An 18,424-nucleotide genomic window follows, 5' to 3' on the forward strand; every position below is an offset into this window, starting at 1 on the left:
AGTGCTTACCGTGTTTGAATGTTAGCTCGCGTTTTCGAAATTTTGCAATTTTAAAATTTTCCGTTTTAAAATTTTTGCTTTTTAATTTTGACTTTTTGGAATCTTTTAGAGCTTTCCTAAACCTTCGTGAACCTTGCATAGACGATGCGTGAACGTTCTAGAAGTTTTTAGCCAACCTCCTACTCCGTGGTCAGGTCAGGTGGTCAAAATTATAGAATTAATGACCATAAGTGGAAAATGTGTGTCGACTTAAAAGTAGTGGCGTTTTTAAAAGGTATACAAACGGGTTATACCAAAAATATGTGCTATATGTGCAGGCCTTTAAGGAAGGAATTTAGATTGCGTCAAAACAATATAATAAAAGTGCCTATCGAAAAAATTTGATTACCACAGCTTTACTTCAAACTAGGAATTGTAAAAAAAATATTAAAAATGCTTAAAAAGCATTAAACCCAGAAGGAAATGCATTTAATGAATTTCAAATGACAAAAAAAAAACAAAAACTAAGAGAAATCTGTTTTCTGCAAAAACTTTTAGTAAAGCCGATTTACCTCCTTGAATCTAGTTGTGTGCTAACAATTTTGTTAGTTTATGTGGGTGGCATTGATTTTCTATTATTTAAGTTCAATAAATAGTCAATAAATTTTAAAAATTGCGTTTTGATTGGGTCTATTGTTAAAAATTGTCAAACTTAAATTATTCGCAAATGCGAGCTAACTTTTAAATAAAATTCATATTATTGGATTCAGCGGCTGTGTTTGACCCACCAAGTGCCCAGCTTGTTGCATTTTGCAGCTAGCACATTGTATTGTTTATAATTTAATTATTTATAATTATGTTCACAATTTTTTGTTACATTTACAAAAATCTTGGACAAAATTCGAAGATCTCAGTGCATCTATTAATTCTTCAATTTTTGCAATTACACAAATCCCACCTTTTCGGGAAAAAATTAATTTATTTATGAAGATAAACATTAAATAATAATAATGAGATATTGTAATTATTACGTTTCATGGGTGTAATTTGTAAAGTATCGGACTCAACTATCAAAGTATTTAAGATTTACTGGCCATGGGCAATAATAATTTGGCCATCAATGCAGTCAAAACTATTAGCTATTGTCCTGACCACAAGATGATGGTAATAATAATCTAAACCACTCGGGCTGGGGTTTTTATTTATGGTTTTATTACCGTAGTAAGCAGACTGACCAGTAACTCACTAAAAGAGTGCCGTCTACAAATAATGAGGGTTGAAGGGAGATGCTACATTTGACGTTTGGATGTTTAAAATGTTTCATATAATTTTTCCTTTACGCAGAATTTTGAAGCAGAATTTACCGTTACAGTTTGTTAGATATCCCCTTAAGACAGAGAAAAATAATCTCCATCAGATGAAAAACAAACGATTTTAGGTTTCTATAAGGAACTAAGTACCAAATCATGTTAGAAGCATAAAGAACCAACTCCTTATAGGCCTACATTTCGAGGTATTTTTTTACTCAACCGATCCAAACTTATTCAAATTGATTATAAACGCAAGTATATTATATGGGGATACTACAAAAGGAAATTCGTTATTGTAACATCTCATAAAATGGTTTACAATAAAACAGTTTTTTAAGGTTAAATAGTCCATAGAAGTTGCTGAATTTGGGTTAATTTTAATATATCTTTGTTAGTCATGATTCCTAATAATGTACAAACTTTTTTTGTAAATACATTGTAAATTTTTATTGAAAGTTTCTCTTACTAGGTGGAATTTAGGCCCAGATAATCTACTTTTTCTTAGAAGCATAAGGAACCAAGTGTAAAAGTATGCCCAAAAAATTTTTTTTGGATCAAAAGTTACGACTATTACGAACGATTTGAAATAAATAGTCATCAATAACTCGTAATTCGCTCTTAAATTGCATATTTGAAAAGAGATTAGTAACAGCAAGGTGATTTTTTAAAATACCTGTTTTGTTGATTTTCTCGAAACTATGATTTATGGAGATAAGCCCTTATGCTTCTGAGGTACCGAATTGTTGTAAATACTTTTCGCAGTGGCAGATTCTGGTGGTGATTCTTTCGGATTATTATTGGTGGTTCTATAGCACTTCATAATTTGTTCATGATGTGCTTGATCAAGTTGCAAGTATGGTTTCAGAGATGCTCCTGAGCTATGTCCTGTAATTTTAATTACTTCTTGCTCTCCTATGCCAAATTTTGATAACATGGTGACAGCTGATGAACGAGCAGATTGATTAGTAATTTTATGATTTTTTGTGTCCAGTCCTGCTTTTCGGGCGCTTAATTTCAACCATGTACTTAACGTATTTATTCCCACTGGTGAATTTTTGAACCATTTTCCATTCTTGTTGGCATTCCACCTCTTATTCACCGTAAGAAATAGTCTATCTCCTTTGATGCGATCACCTCTTTTTGATAAAAGTTTCTTAAACAATCTGAAACCAAATAATTTTTTTATTAGAAATTTATTAAAGATATTTTTTAATCGAATTACCTTACGGGACACATTTCCGGTGACTCCTGGGGATTAACCATTTACTGTCGTTTAGCAAATGAGAGCCTCCTTGACGAGTCTTTGAACACTGGATTATATTCTATTCGGCCTGTAGGTTCACCACTATTATCAACTTCATCTCGAAAAAAGCTTAGGAGACAATTGGCAGCTTCATTACCCCTCCAGGCTAGTTCTCGAGCCGCAATCAAGTAAAACTTTTGCTGTAAACCTTTAGGAGTTTCTTCGTCCCATAGGTTGATCATTTTCAAATATTCTTTATTATTTAGAGCTGCTAAACTAACCTTCCGCTTTGTTATATCTGCTTGCAACATTTTTCCTTTAGCATCTCTTGCATTTCTTGCCGATTTAAAATGCATATCCTTAAATGGATCAATTGTGACACCAAAATGTTCAAAATACATTTCTTGTAATAATTTTGCAGTTGTATTCCACAGCACTTTAACGGCAGTTTCCTTATAATCTTGCCCGGAAGACTGTTTCATATTAAAAGCATAGTCTTTCAATATATTGTTAACACTATCCACAGGTAAAGGTTCTGTTAAGGAATAACTTCTCTCTTCACAAAATCTCTTGAACTGGGTCCAGCATGATTTGTGGCTCTTCTGGGTGTTGGTGGGTTTCAAACCTTTCACTGCTTCATCTATATCGTCACTACTTGTCTGCAAATCTTGAGATCTCCATTGCAATCAGAAAAGAGCAAAAACACTTTGCAAATTTGTTTTGGCTCAAATTTTTTCACTTTGTTTACAGTGACACCAAGACGACGAACAATAATTTAGAATAGGCTTACTGAGTTTTGCGTTTCTTTTTGTGTCGGTTCGTTGAATTCTCATGACGAATATAACTCGAGAGCTCGAAATTGTGGGAAATTTTTCCTCCAGTACTCGTAGTTTGTTTCTCCGTACAATTGGCACTCGTCTGTAGGAAAAATTTCCGGCAATTTCGAGCTCTCTTGTTATATTACTTATGAAAATAATAGCTTTCCTTCTCGATAATCTTGTAATTTGGCACAGAAAATAAAGCGTTTATGAAAAACAACCTCTGGAAATTTGGTTGCTTCAGGCACAGAATTAACAGAATTAAAGAAGAAAATGCTAAATTTTCTGCTTTTTTTCCGCTCTAAAAATAAAAATTTTAAAAATTAGTTTTTTTAAAATTGAAATTTGGCACAGACAATGAGACAGTTACAAAGAATGACCTCCACAAATTTCATTAATTTAGAAAAAAAATTAACAGAATTAAAGAATAAAATGCAAAATTTTTGAAATTTTTTATTTGTTCTAATTTTTTTTAGATTTTGTCTACTTAGCACCATGATTTTGTAATTTGTACAAATAAAAAGTTACTTTAGAGAGAGATCTTCCAAAAATTGTATTTATCTGAGACAAAACTTTTAGAATTAGAGAAAAAATAGAAAATTCTTAGAATTTCTAATTTGCTCCAAAATTTAAAAAATTTTGGCTTTCCTGCTTTAAAATCTTGTACTTTCGCACAAAAAATAAAAAGTTTATGAAAAACAACCACTGAAAATGTGGTTGCTCTAGGCGAATAATTAACAGAATTAAAGAAAAACATACAAAAATTTTCGAATTTTGCATTAACTCAAAAAATTAAAATTTAAAAATTTAGTCGTTCCTGTCAATAAAATTGAAATTTGGCACAGCCAATGCGGTACAAAGAATAACCTCCACTAGTTTTATTTATCTAGGAAAAAACTTTCAAAAATTTCAAAAAATTTTCAAAATTTTTAATTTACTCCCTGAAAATAAAATTTTCAAATTATGTCTATTCTACTTGATAATCATGTAATTTGTCACACTTAATTGGTGGCGTAAGCAAAACAACCCTCACAAATTTGATTGCATTAGGTGCAAAATTGACAAAATTAAAGGAGAAAATAAATTTTCAAAATTTCTAATTCGCTCTGAAAACAAAAATTTAAAAATTTTGACTCCGACGATCTATCTAATCTTGTAATGTGGCACAGAAAATAAGTCATTTAGAAAGAACAACCTCTGCATATTTGGTTGCTTTAGGAGGAAAATTAACAGAATTAGAGAAGAAAATGCAAAATTTTCCAATTTTTTTTGTTCACTCTTAAAAACAAAACTTATTTTTAATTCACTCTGAAAATAAAAATTTCCAAGATGTCTGTTTAATTAACTTAATTGGTGGAGTAAACGGAACAACCTCCACAAATTTGGTTGCGTTAAGAGCGTAATTGACAAAATTAGAGAAAAAATGCAAAATGTCCTAAATTTCTGATTCGCTCCGAAAATAAAAATTTTTAAACTTTGACTCCGGCGCTCTATAATATTGTAATTTGGCACAGAAAGTAAGTTTCTTATGACGAACAATCTCTACAAATTTGATTGCTCAAGAGTCAAAATTAACAGAATTAGAAAAGAAAATGCAAATTTTTTGATTCTATTATTGACTTATATCAAACAAAAATTTTGTTTTTGTGTCCAATAAAATTGTAATTTAGCGCAGCTATTGAGACACTTTGGAAGAAACTTTTCACAATTTTTATTTATTTAGAGACAAAACTTGTAGAATTAGAGAGAAAATACAAAAATTGTGAAAATTTTGATTTACTTTGAAAATGAAAATTTCCACAATTTGTCAGTTCTGTGTCATAATCTTGTAATTTAACACACTTAATTGGTGTCGTAAGTAAAACATCTTCCACAAATTTGATTGCATTAGAAGCGAAATTAGTAAAATTAGAAGCAAAATGCAAAATTTTCTAAATTTTTGATTTGCTTTGAACATAAAAAATTGAAAATTTGGCTCCCCTTCTTGTTAATCTTGTCATTTAGCACAGAAAATAAGCCACTTATGGAAATCTACTTCTACAAATTTGGTAGCTTTAAGAGCAAAATTAACAGAATTAAAGAATTTTCAAAATTCTTCGATTATTTTTTCGCTATAAAATAAAAAATTTCAATTTTGGTCATTTTTGTACAAAAAGAATGGCAGAGCCAATGAGACACTTATGAAGAATCACTTCCACAAATTGTATTAGGTCAAAGACAGAATTATATGGAAAAATAGCACAAATTTCAAAAATCTTTGATTCACTTTTAAACTTTTTAGGTTTGATCTATTTTATACAACGATTTTGTATAGGTAATTTAGAACAGTTAATAACTCACTGTAGATGAACAGCCTTCACAAATTTTATTTATCTGGAAACAAAACTTGTAGAAATAGGGGCAAAAATAAAAATTTCTAAATTTTCTGCAGCAGAAGAAAAATTTATTACTTATGGACCTGCAAATTTGGAGCATTTTTCTGAAGCAAAATTAACAGTATTTTGGGAAAAAATGCAACATTTTCAGAATTTTTTATTTACTCTAAAAATTAAAGAGTCAAAATTTGCTTTGTTTTGTTCAACAAAATAGCAATTTAGCTTAACTCAAGAAGCACTCACAAAGAATAATTTACAGACTCTGAAAGTAAAATGCTAAATTTTGGAATTTTTCACACCTCTTCAATTTTTTTTTGATGTTTTGTATCTTATTAATTAACATTTTTTTTTGTTTTCTCTATATTTCTAAATTGTCTCAGTTTTGTTTCTTTTTGATTTTTTCATTTACTTTTGTATTACCTAATCACTAATCATGTACCTAGTACCTACAGATACTTTGTGTTTTTTGCATTTTACGCATTTTTTGAATCGCTTTTTTTTTGCTCTTTAGTATGCAAAATTTAAGCACTTATCTAACAAAACAAAAAAAACTATTCTAAATGCAACTTAATAAAATAGAGTGGAGAAACACTAAAGAATCTGGCAAAAAGAAAAAAATTCAAATTTCTTGTTGAATCAGCTTTAGTTTCCATCGAAATTTTTCTAGAACTTGACCAGTTAATAGAACATGCTTGGAATTTAAAATCAGAAATTTTCTATATTACGGCATTAGAATAACCTCATTTTATATGCAAAAATCAAACTAAACTTAAACAAGCTTTACCTATTTCTTAACAATATTTGGTGACTTCCATGGTGACACCAAAAATTGTGCTGAAATAAGAAGTAACTAAAAAGGTACAATACAGAAAAGAGTTGGAAACTCGTTGCAAAAGTCAATTTCGAGTTTAGAACTCGTGCTGAAACACAGACTATTCTGCAGCTTGTTTTGTAATATACTATTTTTCCCTACTAGCTTCCGAACTGTAAAATTAAATTTCTTACCTACAAGTGAATAAAGAATCGAGTAATTTGGGTTGTCTGAATCAAGCGAAATATTAACTGGGGATAGAAAAAAACAATTTTCATTAGTTTAGGTTTCCGGCTTCCTGACCTCATCTTAACTTTCTCTTCAAAATCCTTCTGTAGTCTTTTCGATTGCTTTTATTCGTCCGACATGAACACTTCATATTCTGTATAAATTTTTTATAACATCCGTTTTTTCTTCATTACAAAATCCAGCCCGCAGTTTTATTACACTAAGAGGTTTTTGCATATACAAAATTAAACTCCACGCTTCCGGAGTTTTGAGTAATGCCAAAGTAAGCTCTCAATTGCATTCTGTCTGCAACAATCGCAAACCTCAGCAACACGAGGCTTCCTGCATCCCCGGGAATATTTGTAATCACGGAATGACACAGAATTAAAGCCGTCACACAGTCTTTCAAATAACTCTAGTATTTAATGAAAGTTTACAAAGAGCTCAGCGAAATGCACGAGGTTTCTATTAAAACAGTTTAGTAGTAGCAGGAGTAACGTTGCGGATGTCTTTAACAAAGCTAACTCGAGCTTTTTCCCCGTGAGACATGGAGCGAATTCGGGATGACCCTGGTTTTGGAAACCGAGCATCACAAATACGGTTGTTTGTATTCTGATCGTTCCTTCGCCAAAGTTTTGTATCTTCTTAACTCCAAGATGGTGTGTAATCACTTTAGAGGTGGGTTCAACAGTACGACGGAAACATCACTTTAATTGATTTAGAGCGGGCCACACTTAAAGCACCTTAAATTTAAATAAATTTTCATCTCTGAAGCGGCGGAATGAGTTGGCATGTCACTGAGGCTCAAACGTTTCTTTGTTGGAGGATTGCGATCAATAGGGTGACGAGAATACATTTATTCATTAGATTTGGAGACTTTTTAGTTCCTCATGTTCGACTTAAACTGGAGGCATTGCTAAATACCACCGGTGAATTTATTTAATAAACTCGTCATGCACGAAATCGGGACTAAGAGCCCCGTAATGTATACCTCCAGTAATCCAGTTAGCTGTGGTTTCCATTCCAGGACACGGACTGACCTAACATTTGTCACAAGATCCGAATGAAACCGCAAGGACGAAACTACAACCGAGCTTAAGTTATTCCTTATAACTGGCATTGCTTTACCGCGTTCCCACGCACACGGAAATTTACAGTATCACATTTTTTTTCTCATTACATTACTAGTGTTATAATAAATCTCATTGTATAATCAAAATGAGTTACATAATAGACCATTTCACTGTCGGATGCGTTAATAGTTTTGTTACGTAGGGCATTAAAAAAAGAGTTTAATCTGCGAATTAGAAAAAATAGCGTATAAAACATAAAAAAACTTGGTCTTCCACATTAAATTCGTGTTTTAATATAACTTTTATCAAACTATTTTTAATGTACTTCTTAGTATGACGTAACAAAGCTATTTCCACATTCGTTTTAGATGCGTTAAGACACCATTTTAATATCGGAAGCGTTAATAACTTCATTATCATATCACCATAGAGCATTAAAAAAGAGTGTTTAATCTACCTACAAATGATAAAAAATAGCGTATAAAACTCGTTTTGTAACACATAAAAGCACTCGTCCCTCGACATTAAACTCCTGTTTTAATACAACTTGTTTTTTAATGTACTTTTTCTTAATATGGTGATATAACAAAGCTATTTCTGCATTCGTTTTAGATGCCTTAATATAGCTATTACTAAACAGGTAAGGCGTAGGTAATTTTATAATACTCGGGCCGGTTATTTGGCCCGGATTGATGAGATTTGTCAGATTCTGTATTTTATTTATTTTGAGTTGCTGTGCCTTTTATCTTTCTTAAAGCATTGCTTAAATTTTGCAAATTAATGATGCAGAAAATGCAAAGAATTCAATGAATTTGCAAATATGTTATAATTAAAGCAAATATTAATGAAAAATGTAGAAATTTAGAAATTTTCAGATCAAATCAGAAATTTCTGTTTTTTTTTCTGTACTAATTTAATTTCTAGAGATTATTCGTTATAAGTGAGAAACTGGCAGTGTCAAATAACAATTTTATTCAACAAAAAAAAACGATTTTTCTTTATTTTTAGGTTGAATAATAAATTCGGCAAATTTGACATTTTCTTTTGCAATTCTGTTAATTTTGCTTTTAGGACAATTTAATTTCCAGAGGTTGTTTTGTATAAGTGACTTATTTTCTGTGCCAAATTACAATATCATCGAGCAGAAGGGTCAAAATTTTGTAATTCTTGTTTTCATAGCGAATCAAGAATTTTAAAATTTTTCTATATTTTGCTCTAATTTTGGCAATTTTGCTCCTAGTGCAATAAAAATTGTGTAGATTGTTCTGCTTTCGGCACCAAAAAAATTTAATAAATTCCACAATTATGAAGCAAAACAGACAAATTTTGTAAATTTTTATTTTCAGAGTTAATCAAAAGTTTTGTATTTTCCCTCTAAATTCTCCAAGTTCTGTCTTCAGATGAATGAAATTTGTAGACTATTCTTCTAAAGTGACTTATTAACTATACTAACTAACATAATTACAACGCTATAGAGATAGATAAAATCTAGAAATTTTCACAGCTAATCAAAAATTTCCAAAAATTGTACTCTCTAATTATTTAAATTTTGTTTCTGGATTAACCTAATTTGTGAAAGATATTCTTTGTAAGTACTTAATTGGCTGTGCCAAATTACAATTTTATTGGGCTAAAAAGGCGAAAATTTTGAAATTTTTATTCTTTGAGTGAACAAATTTTGAATTTTTGTCTTTAATTTTGTTAATTTTCTTCTGGTGCAACCAAATTTGTAAACGTTGTTTTTCATAAGTGACTAATTTTTGGTGCTAATTAACAAGATTATCGAGCAAAAAAAATTTTTTGTTTTTAGAACGAATCAAATATTTGCATTTTTTTCTTTGGCTTTACCAATTTTGCTTGTACTGCAATCAAATTTGCAACGATTGTTCTGCTTAAGGCACCAATTAGGTGTGACAAATTACTAGATTGTGGAACAAAAAAGACAAATTTTGAAAATTTTTATTCTATGAATATTTTTTTTTTAAGTTTTGTATTTTTCCTTCTAATTCTTTAAGATTTGTCCCCAGATAAATAAAAATTAGTAAAGCTATTCTTCTGAAACCACTTATAAACTCTACGGAATTGCAAAGTCATATATTGCTAAATAGATGCAGTCTAACGAATAAAAAATTTCAAAAATTTGACATTTTACTTTCTACTATGTAAACTTTGCTTCTCGACTAATCAAATTTGTAGAGGTTATTTTTCGGAAGTGCCTTATTGGCTGTGTCAAATTACAATTTTATTGAGTGGAAAACACATAATTTTGAAATTTTTACATTTTGAGGAAATAAAATATTCAGAAAATTTTGCATTTTTGACTTTAATTCTGTTAATTTTGCTAATGGAGCAATCAAATTTGTCAACTTCATAAGTAAATTATTGTCTTTGGCAAATTTACAAGGTTATAGAGCAGGAGAGTCAAAATTTTGCAATTTTTATTTTCAGTGTCAATCAAAAATTCTGAGTTTTGCATTTTTACCTCTATTTTTGTCAATTTAGATTCAAAACCAATTAAATTTGTAAAGGTTGTTCTGCTTACGGCATTAATTAAGTGTGATGAAGATTATTATTAAGCAAAACAGACAAATTTTGGAAATATTATTTTCAGGTTAATTAAAACATTTTGAAATTTATTTTACATTTTTTTTCTCTAGTTCTAAAAGATTTGTTCTCAGATATAAAATTTTTGAAGATTGCTTCTTTCAAGTAACTTTTCAACTGTACCAAATTACAAAATCATAGCGCTTAGTAGACAAAATCTAAGAAAAAGCTAAAAATTTTCAAAGTTTTGTATTTTTTCCTCTATTTCTGTAAATTTTGTCCTTGGACCAATTCAATTTGTGGCGGTTAATTTTCGTGTTTCATAGGCTGTGCCAAACTTCAATTTTATTAGGCAAATATAACTAAATTTTTAAATTTTCGTTTTTAGACTGATTCAAATATTCAAAAAATTTTGTATTTTTTTAATATTTTTAATTTTGCTTGTGGAGCAACCAAACTTGTAGAGGTGGTTTTTCATAAGTGATTTATGTTCTGTGCCAAATTACAAAATTATCGAGTGGAGTCACAATTTTGAAACTTTTGTTTTTAAAGCGAATTAAAAATTCTAAAAATTTTGGATTTTCTTTTCTAATTTTGCCAATTTTGCTCCGTATTTAATAAAATTTTATAAAGATTATTATAATTCACTTTTACAGTGAAACAAAATTTATTAAATTTTTCTATTTGCCCATACATGTTTCAAGTTTTGTCTAGAGATCAATACAATTTGTGAAAATAATTTTTCGAAATTCTTTCACTGGCTGTAGCACATCACAATTTTATTGAGCAGAAAAACTAAATTTTGAAATTTTAATTTTTATGGTAAATAAAAAATTTGAATATTTTGAATTTTCTTGTTTAATTTTGTTAATTTTGTTGTTTATTTTTCTTCATAAGTGACGTATTTTATGTGCCGAATTACAAGAATAACATTAGGTAATTATATACCAAAAGAGAGAAGACACTTTTTTAGTCTGAGCTGTTTTTTTTTAATTTGAAAGCGAGAGCCAGAAAAGTCTTCTTTCCCATGGTCTATTTATTCCCTTTTTTTAATGTCGAATAATAATTTCTATCCTAAAACCAATAAAACACTTTGTTGCCTTTTCCACTAAATATTTAGCTTAATATAGGCCACTCAAAATACACCTTTTTCATCTACTTGTTGGAGAGAAATTTAATTTCACAGTTCGGAAGCTAGAAGTGAAAAAATAATTTAAAAAGCGTTTTGATTCATACCAGACTTTCTAAAAGGAATAGATTTTTCTCCTGCAGTTTCCACGGTAAAAGTTGGCAGTAATTCTAAAAGTTTTGTAATATGTGGCAAGTCATTTAATAACAATAATGAGGTTAAGTTATTTCAAGTTTGTTCTCGAGTTCCTATAACATAAGATGTATTTATCAAGCAACTGCCGCAAGTTTCTGAAACAGACTTACCTCTCGTTGACGAAAATCTGATCTAAATTAAACTTTTCATAAAACTTTCCCGAGACTCTAATTTAACCCTTAAAATTCAACCATATTATGTCACACACAATAAATGATTTTTATTTTCCACGATGTGAACGCAGTGAAAAGAAACTTTACAATAACTAGAAGAAAAATCCTCGTTCCATCGCTACCTTCGTATTTTGTCGCTCTGACCGGGTGTTGTTGTTGATAAAACTTAGTGTTCTGTAAACTCCAAGTCCGAGCGAACTCTTTAGCCAACAGTAAAAAGAAAGTTTTATCAACACGGCATATGGTCGCTCCAGAAAAGTCGCTACAATAACTGTGCGGCGTTATCGGAGGGCAAAATCTATTTTTTATGAGGCAGTCATGCAAACTTTGGGTGCTTTGCAATCGGGAATTGTTAAAAAGGGCTTAAGGGTTTAGGTGCATAGGATTCTGTCTCGGTGCTTTAGGAGGACTTTACAGCATTAATTTGGTTCATTAAAGCACTGTTTTGTGTTCATGCCAAATTTAATATCTAATTAGTTTGGAAGAAATAAGAAGTTAAACATGCAAATTTTCCAAAATGTGTTTGTTCTGCTTTATAAACTTGTAATTTGAGGTAATAAAGAAAAAATCCAAGAATTTTGCTTCACTTTAAAATCGAAAATTTCTATATTTAGTATTTTCTGTTCAATATAATTGAAATTTAGCACAGCTAATAAGGCACTTACAAAGAACAATCTCTACAAATTTCATTTATCTAGACGCAAAATTTTAAGAATTAGAATGTAAATTGCTAAACTTTTGAACTTTTTGGTTGCTCTAAAATTTCAAGATTTTGTTTTTTTGAGTACTTTCGTTTAATAAGTTGGTGCAGTTAGTATGTTACGTAACTTCAGAAGAAGAGCTTTCACAAATTTTATTTATCTATGGAGAAAACTTAAAGAATTAGAAGAAAAAATACGAAACTTTAAAAAATTTTGATCTACTCTAAAAATAAAAATTTCTAAAATTTGTCTGTTTTGCTTCATAATTTTGGAATTTGTCACACTTAGTTGGTGCTGTCTGCAAAATATTTTCTACAAATTTGATTGCACTAGGATCAAAAATGCCAAAAATAGAAACAAAAACTCGAACATTTCTGAATTTCTGATTCGATCGGAAATCAAAAATTTCTATCTTTTAGCGTGCATTCTCGATAATCTTGTAATTTGGCACAGACAATAACTCGCTTATGAAGCGACCTTTACAAATTTGGTTGTTTTAGAAGCAAAATTAACAGAATTAAAAAAGAATATTCTAAATTTTTCAAATTTTTTTACTTTAAAAACGAAAATTTCAATTTTTTTTGCCAATAAATTTCAAGTTTGGCACATCCAATAAGGAACTTACAATAAATAACCTCCACAAGTTGTATTAGTCCAGGAGCTAAATGCACAGAATTAGTGAAAAAGGAGCAACATTTTTGAAATTTTTTTAGATTCGATCTTAAAATTTGTAGATTTTGTATATTTTGCACTACAATTTTGTAATTTGAGAACGTTAATGTACCACTTTAGAAGAATAGTCTAGACAAATTTTATTTATTTGAAAAAAAAATTGTAGAATTAAAGGAAAAATACAAAATTTTAGAATTTTTGATTTGCTTTAAACATAAAAATTTCTAAATTTTGGCCTTTTTGCTTAATATCCGTGTAATTTGGCACAGAAAATAAGTCACTTATGGAGAAACACCTCTACAAATTTAGTTGCTTTAAAAGCAAATTTAACAGAATTAAAGAAAAAAAAACACAATTTTCCGATATTTTTTCACTCTAAAACGAAAATTTCGAAATTTGGTTTCTCTGCTACATAAATTGAAATTTGGCACAGCCAATGAGGCATTTACGAAGAATAATCTCAACAAATTTCATTTATCTAGACGCAAAATTCACAGAAATAGAGGGTAAATTATTAAATTTTTGAAATTTTTAAGTTGCTTTAAAATTTCAAGATATTGTTTTTTTGAGTTCTTTCGTTTTATAAGTTGGTGCAGTTAATATGTTACGTCACTTCAGAAGAACAGCTTTTACAAATTTTATTTATCTGTGAAGAAAACTTAAAGAATTAGAGGAAAAAATACAAAATTTGATCTATTCTGAAAATAAAAATTTCCAAAATTTGTCTGTTTTGCTTCATAATTTTGTAATTTGTCTCACTTAATCGGTGCTGTGTGCAAAATATCTTTCACAAATTTGATAGCACTAGAATCAGAAATAGCAAAAATAGAAACAAAAATTCGAACTTTATGAATTTCTGATTCGCTCGGAAATCAAAAATTTCTAACTTTTGGCGCGCATTTTCGATAATCTTGTGACTTGGCCCAGACAATAACTGGTTTATGAAGAACTTCCCTTAGAAATTTGGTTGTTTTAGAAGCACAATTAACCGAATTAAAAATGAATATTCAAAATTTTCCAAATTTTTTTACTCTAAAAACGAAAATTTCAATTTTTTTGCCAATAAATTTCAAATTTGGCACATCCAATAAGGAACTTACAATGAATAACCTCCACAAATTGTATTAGTCCAGGAGGTAAATTCACAGAATTACTGAAAAAGGAGCAACATTTTTGAATTTTTTTTAGATTCGATCTTAAAATTTGTAGATTTTGTATATTTTACACTACAATTTTGTAATTCTATAACGTTAAAAAAAAATTGGAGAATTAAAGGAAAAATACAAAATTTTTGAATTTTTGATTTGCTCTAAAGATAAAAATTTCTAAATTTTGGCCTTTTTGCTTGATATCCGTGTAATTTGGCACAGAAAATAAGTCACTTATGGAGAAACACCTCTACAAATTTAGTTGCTTTAAAAGCAAATTTAACAGAATTAAAGAAAAAAAAACACAATTTTCCCATATTTTTTTTACTCTAAAAACGAAAATTTCAAAATTAGGTTTTCTCTGCTAAAAAAAATTGAAATTTGGCATAGCCAATGAGGCTCTTACAAAGAATAATCTTCACAAGTTTCATTCGCCTAGTAGCCAAATTAAAAAAATTAGAGGAAGAAATTTTTGAATCTTTGATTCACTCAAAAAATTTTTATATTTACTCTATATAACACTACGATTTTGTAATTTGGTACAGTCAATAACTTGCTTTAGAAGAATAGCCTCTACAAATTTTATTTATCTCAGAACAAATCTTGTAGAATTGGTAAAAGTACAAAACATTTTTTTGATTTTTTTTTAATTTAATCTGAAAATAAAAATTTTTAAATTTTGTCTGTTCTACTTCTTACTCTTGTACTTTGTCAATTAGTGAGAATAACCTCCACAAATTTTATTGCATTACGACCAAAATTGACCAAATTTGAAGAAAAATGCAAAATTTTTAGAATTTTTGATTCGCTATAAAAATAAAAATTTACAAAATTCGTCTGTTTTGCTTTATAATCGTGTAACTTGTCACACTTATTTTGTAATCGTAGTAAATCGTTATAAATTTGATTCTAAAACAAACAAAATTGGCAAAATTAGAAGAAAAAATGCAAAATGTTCAAAAAAAATTATTTGCTCTGATCATAAAAATTTCAAAACTTTGACTCCCTTTCTCGATAATCTGTAATTTGACGCAGAATATAAACCGACTCTACAAATTTAGTTCCTTTAGGAGCAAAATTAACAGAATTAAAGAAAATTTTCCAAAAGTTTCCGATAATTTTTTCACTCCAAAATCAAAAATTTCCAAATTTAGTCATTTTTGCCCAAAAATAAATAAATTTGGCACTGTCAATAAGGCACTTAGAAAGGATATCTTCCACAAAATGGATTAGTTCTAGAACCAAATTTACAAAACTAATAAGCAAAAATGCATTATTTTTATTAAATGCAAAAAAAATGCAAAATGTTCAAAAAAAATTATTTGCTCTGAACATGAAAGTTTCCTTATTGACTCCCCTTCTCAATAATCTTGTCATTTGGCACAGAAAATAAATTTCTACAAACCGTCTCTACAAATTTAATTGTTTTTTTAGAGCAAAATTAACAAAATTAAATTTTTTCACTCCAAAAATAAAAATTTCCAAATTTTGTCATTTTTGCTTTTGACACGGTTCATGAGACACTTACGAAAAATAAAACTTTCACAAGTTGTATTGGCCCAAAAGTCAAATTTACAGAATTAGAGACAAAGAAGTAAAATTTTTGAAATTTTTGATTCGCTCTGAACATAAAAATTCCAAAATTTTGACTACGATGCTCTATAATCTTGTAATTTGGCACAGAAAAGAAGTCACTTATGAAGAACCGTTTCTACAATTTTGACTGCTATAGGAGAGAAATTAACAGAATTAAAAAAATATCCAAAATTTTCACTCTAAAACCAAGAATTTTACACTTAAGTTTTTTTTGCTCAATAAAATTGAAACTTGGCACAGGCAATGAGACCCGTACAAAGAATAACCTCTACAAATTGTATTAGTTTAGGAACCAAATTTACAGATTCGTTCAAAAAATTTCTAAATTTATTCTATTTTGAATTACGATTTTTTAGTTTGGTACAGTTAATAACTCTTTTTAGTAAAAGGGTCTTCACATTTTATTGATCTAGGGTCATAACGTGTAGAATTAGAGGCAAAATTAAAAAAATTTCAAAATTTTTGATTTACTCTAAAAATAAAATTTTTAAAATTTGTGTGTTATGTTTCATAGCTTTGTTAACTAGTGACACATAATTAGTGTCGTAAGCAGAACAACTTCTACAAATTTTACTGCATTACTAGCGAAATTCACCAAATTAGAAAAGAAAATGCAATATTTCCAGAATTTTTGATCCGCTATAAAAATCAAAATTTAAAAATGTTGGCTTGCCTGCTCGATAATCTTGCAATTTGGCAAGAAATTTAATTAAATTGCAAAGTTTTTCGAACACTAACTAATGCAAATTCAAAATTAAATGTGCTTTAAGAAGTCTCTTAAAGCATCGGAAACAACTGAAAAAGTGCAATAACGTAAGTGTTAAAGCACCGAACAAAATAAAACACTTTACCTAACGCATGTCTTACGACACTTGTGTTTTAATATCTCCTTGCATATTTTCACTTCTGAAGTTGTCGGAATGGGAAATCCATGAAACTCCTTGCGATCATTAGGGTAATTGGCGCGCGATTGTTTCAGATCCCCCCAAGGTGACAGTGAAGCTGGACCCAGGGGTAAATTTCCCCGTTAAAGAGGGAGCAGACGTTACCCTTCGTTGTGATTCTTCGGCACGTCCTAGTCCCGACAGCTATAGGTGGTTTCACGACGTAAGTAGGCGATTACAGTTCCATTTCCTGTTATACGACTCTATTTTTAAGAAATTTGCTCAAACGTGCCAAGAAATCATTGCCTCATCTTTCTGTTACTTTACGTTTTTAATAAATATTTCATTATTGTTTTCCACATCTTCGCCGGGATTTTTGGAAAATACGCGAGCGGCAGTGGGAAATTAAAGTAACTCGAACATTATTTACATAAACAAACCCTTAATTGAATGCCGGAGAGAAACAAAATGTGCAATTGTTATTCAGTCCATTGTATTTTTAGAGTTCAAAGTAAAAGTATCCTAATGTATGCGGAAGCTATGCAAAAACCCCGTTGAAGTCTGTTGAATTTCCAATATAAATAAAAATCGAAGGAAATATGGAAATTAACTTGCCGCATGCTGAACTCCCCATTTATATTTTTGCTCTAATATTTTCATTGTGCCTGTGTTTTCTTCTCATAAATATGTATCTGAGGAATTGGCTACTTACACTGCACTTTTGCTTTACAATCGTTTTATAGTCTTAACAAGATTACAAACGGCTTGTTCTTTTAAACCCTCACCAGTTAACATGAATTTATAAATTATTAATGCCGCGTTACACGGAGTTTAGCGCAAAACATGCAAATTTCTCGTCTTTTGCTTTAATAACAGACAAATCACGGCATCATTGACGGAACTGCAAACGCATTCTTCGAAATGTACAGTACTCTCGCCGAAACCTCATAGCACAACCCGCGCGAGAGCCACGCTGTGAGATTTCGGCGTGAGTGTTGTACATACTAAAAAATGTGCTCTTCAATTTTAGCACTGATAATAAGCAAGTTGAAAGTAGCAAAACCTCAAAATTTCCCTGTTTTGGCATACAAACTAAAGCTAAAAGTTACAACAAAATTTAATAAAATTTGGTGAACATCTTTGATTCGCTTCAAAATAAAAATTACTAAAAATTCTGTTTGTCGCTCTAAAATTGTGAAATTTAACAAAGTTAATAAGCAAGTTGAAAATACTAAGACCCCCAAATTTTACTGTTTTAGCATAAAAACTGCTAATGTTACAAAATTTAATATAAAAGGGTGAAAAATTTTAGTCAGCTTCAAAAAAAAAATTTAAATTCTGTTTCTTGCTCTAAAACTTTAAAATTTAGTGCAACGAATAAACAAATTAAAACTAGCAAAACCCCTAAATATCACTGTTTGTGGATAAAAACTGTTAAAGTTACAAAATTTTATGAAATGGGATTAAAATTTTTAGTACGCTGCAAAATAAAATTTTCTAAAAATTCTGATTCTTGCTCTAAAATTTTTAAATTTAGTGCAGCGA

At 29.6% G+C, this 18,424-nt stretch overlaps 1 protein-coding gene across 3 annotated transcripts in view; it reads left to right on the forward strand.

Annotated features, from left to right (window-relative positions):
• Positions 1 to 18,424, forward strand: part of side (motor axon guidance molcule sidestep) — a 193,716-nt gene that overhangs the window by 69,700 nt on the left and 105,592 nt on the right. For all 3 annotated transcript variants that reach the window (XM_088042566.1, XM_088042557.1, XM_088042572.1), the window contains one exon: positions 16,975 to 17,102. In XM_088042566.1, coding sequence (XP_087898692.1) covers positions 16,975 to 17,102 — 128 coding nt within the window. The remainder of the gene's footprint in view (positions 1 to 16,974; positions 17,103 to 18,424) is intronic.

Source organism: Gnatocerus cornutus, chromosome 1, assembly GCF_029298725.1.
Source record: "Gnatocerus cornutus isolate USDA-ARS CGAHR chromosome 1, icGnaCorn1.1, whole genome shotgun sequence".
NCBI classification, from domain to species: domain Eukaryota; kingdom Metazoa; phylum Arthropoda; class Insecta; order Coleoptera; family Tenebrionidae; genus Gnatocerus; species Gnatocerus cornutus.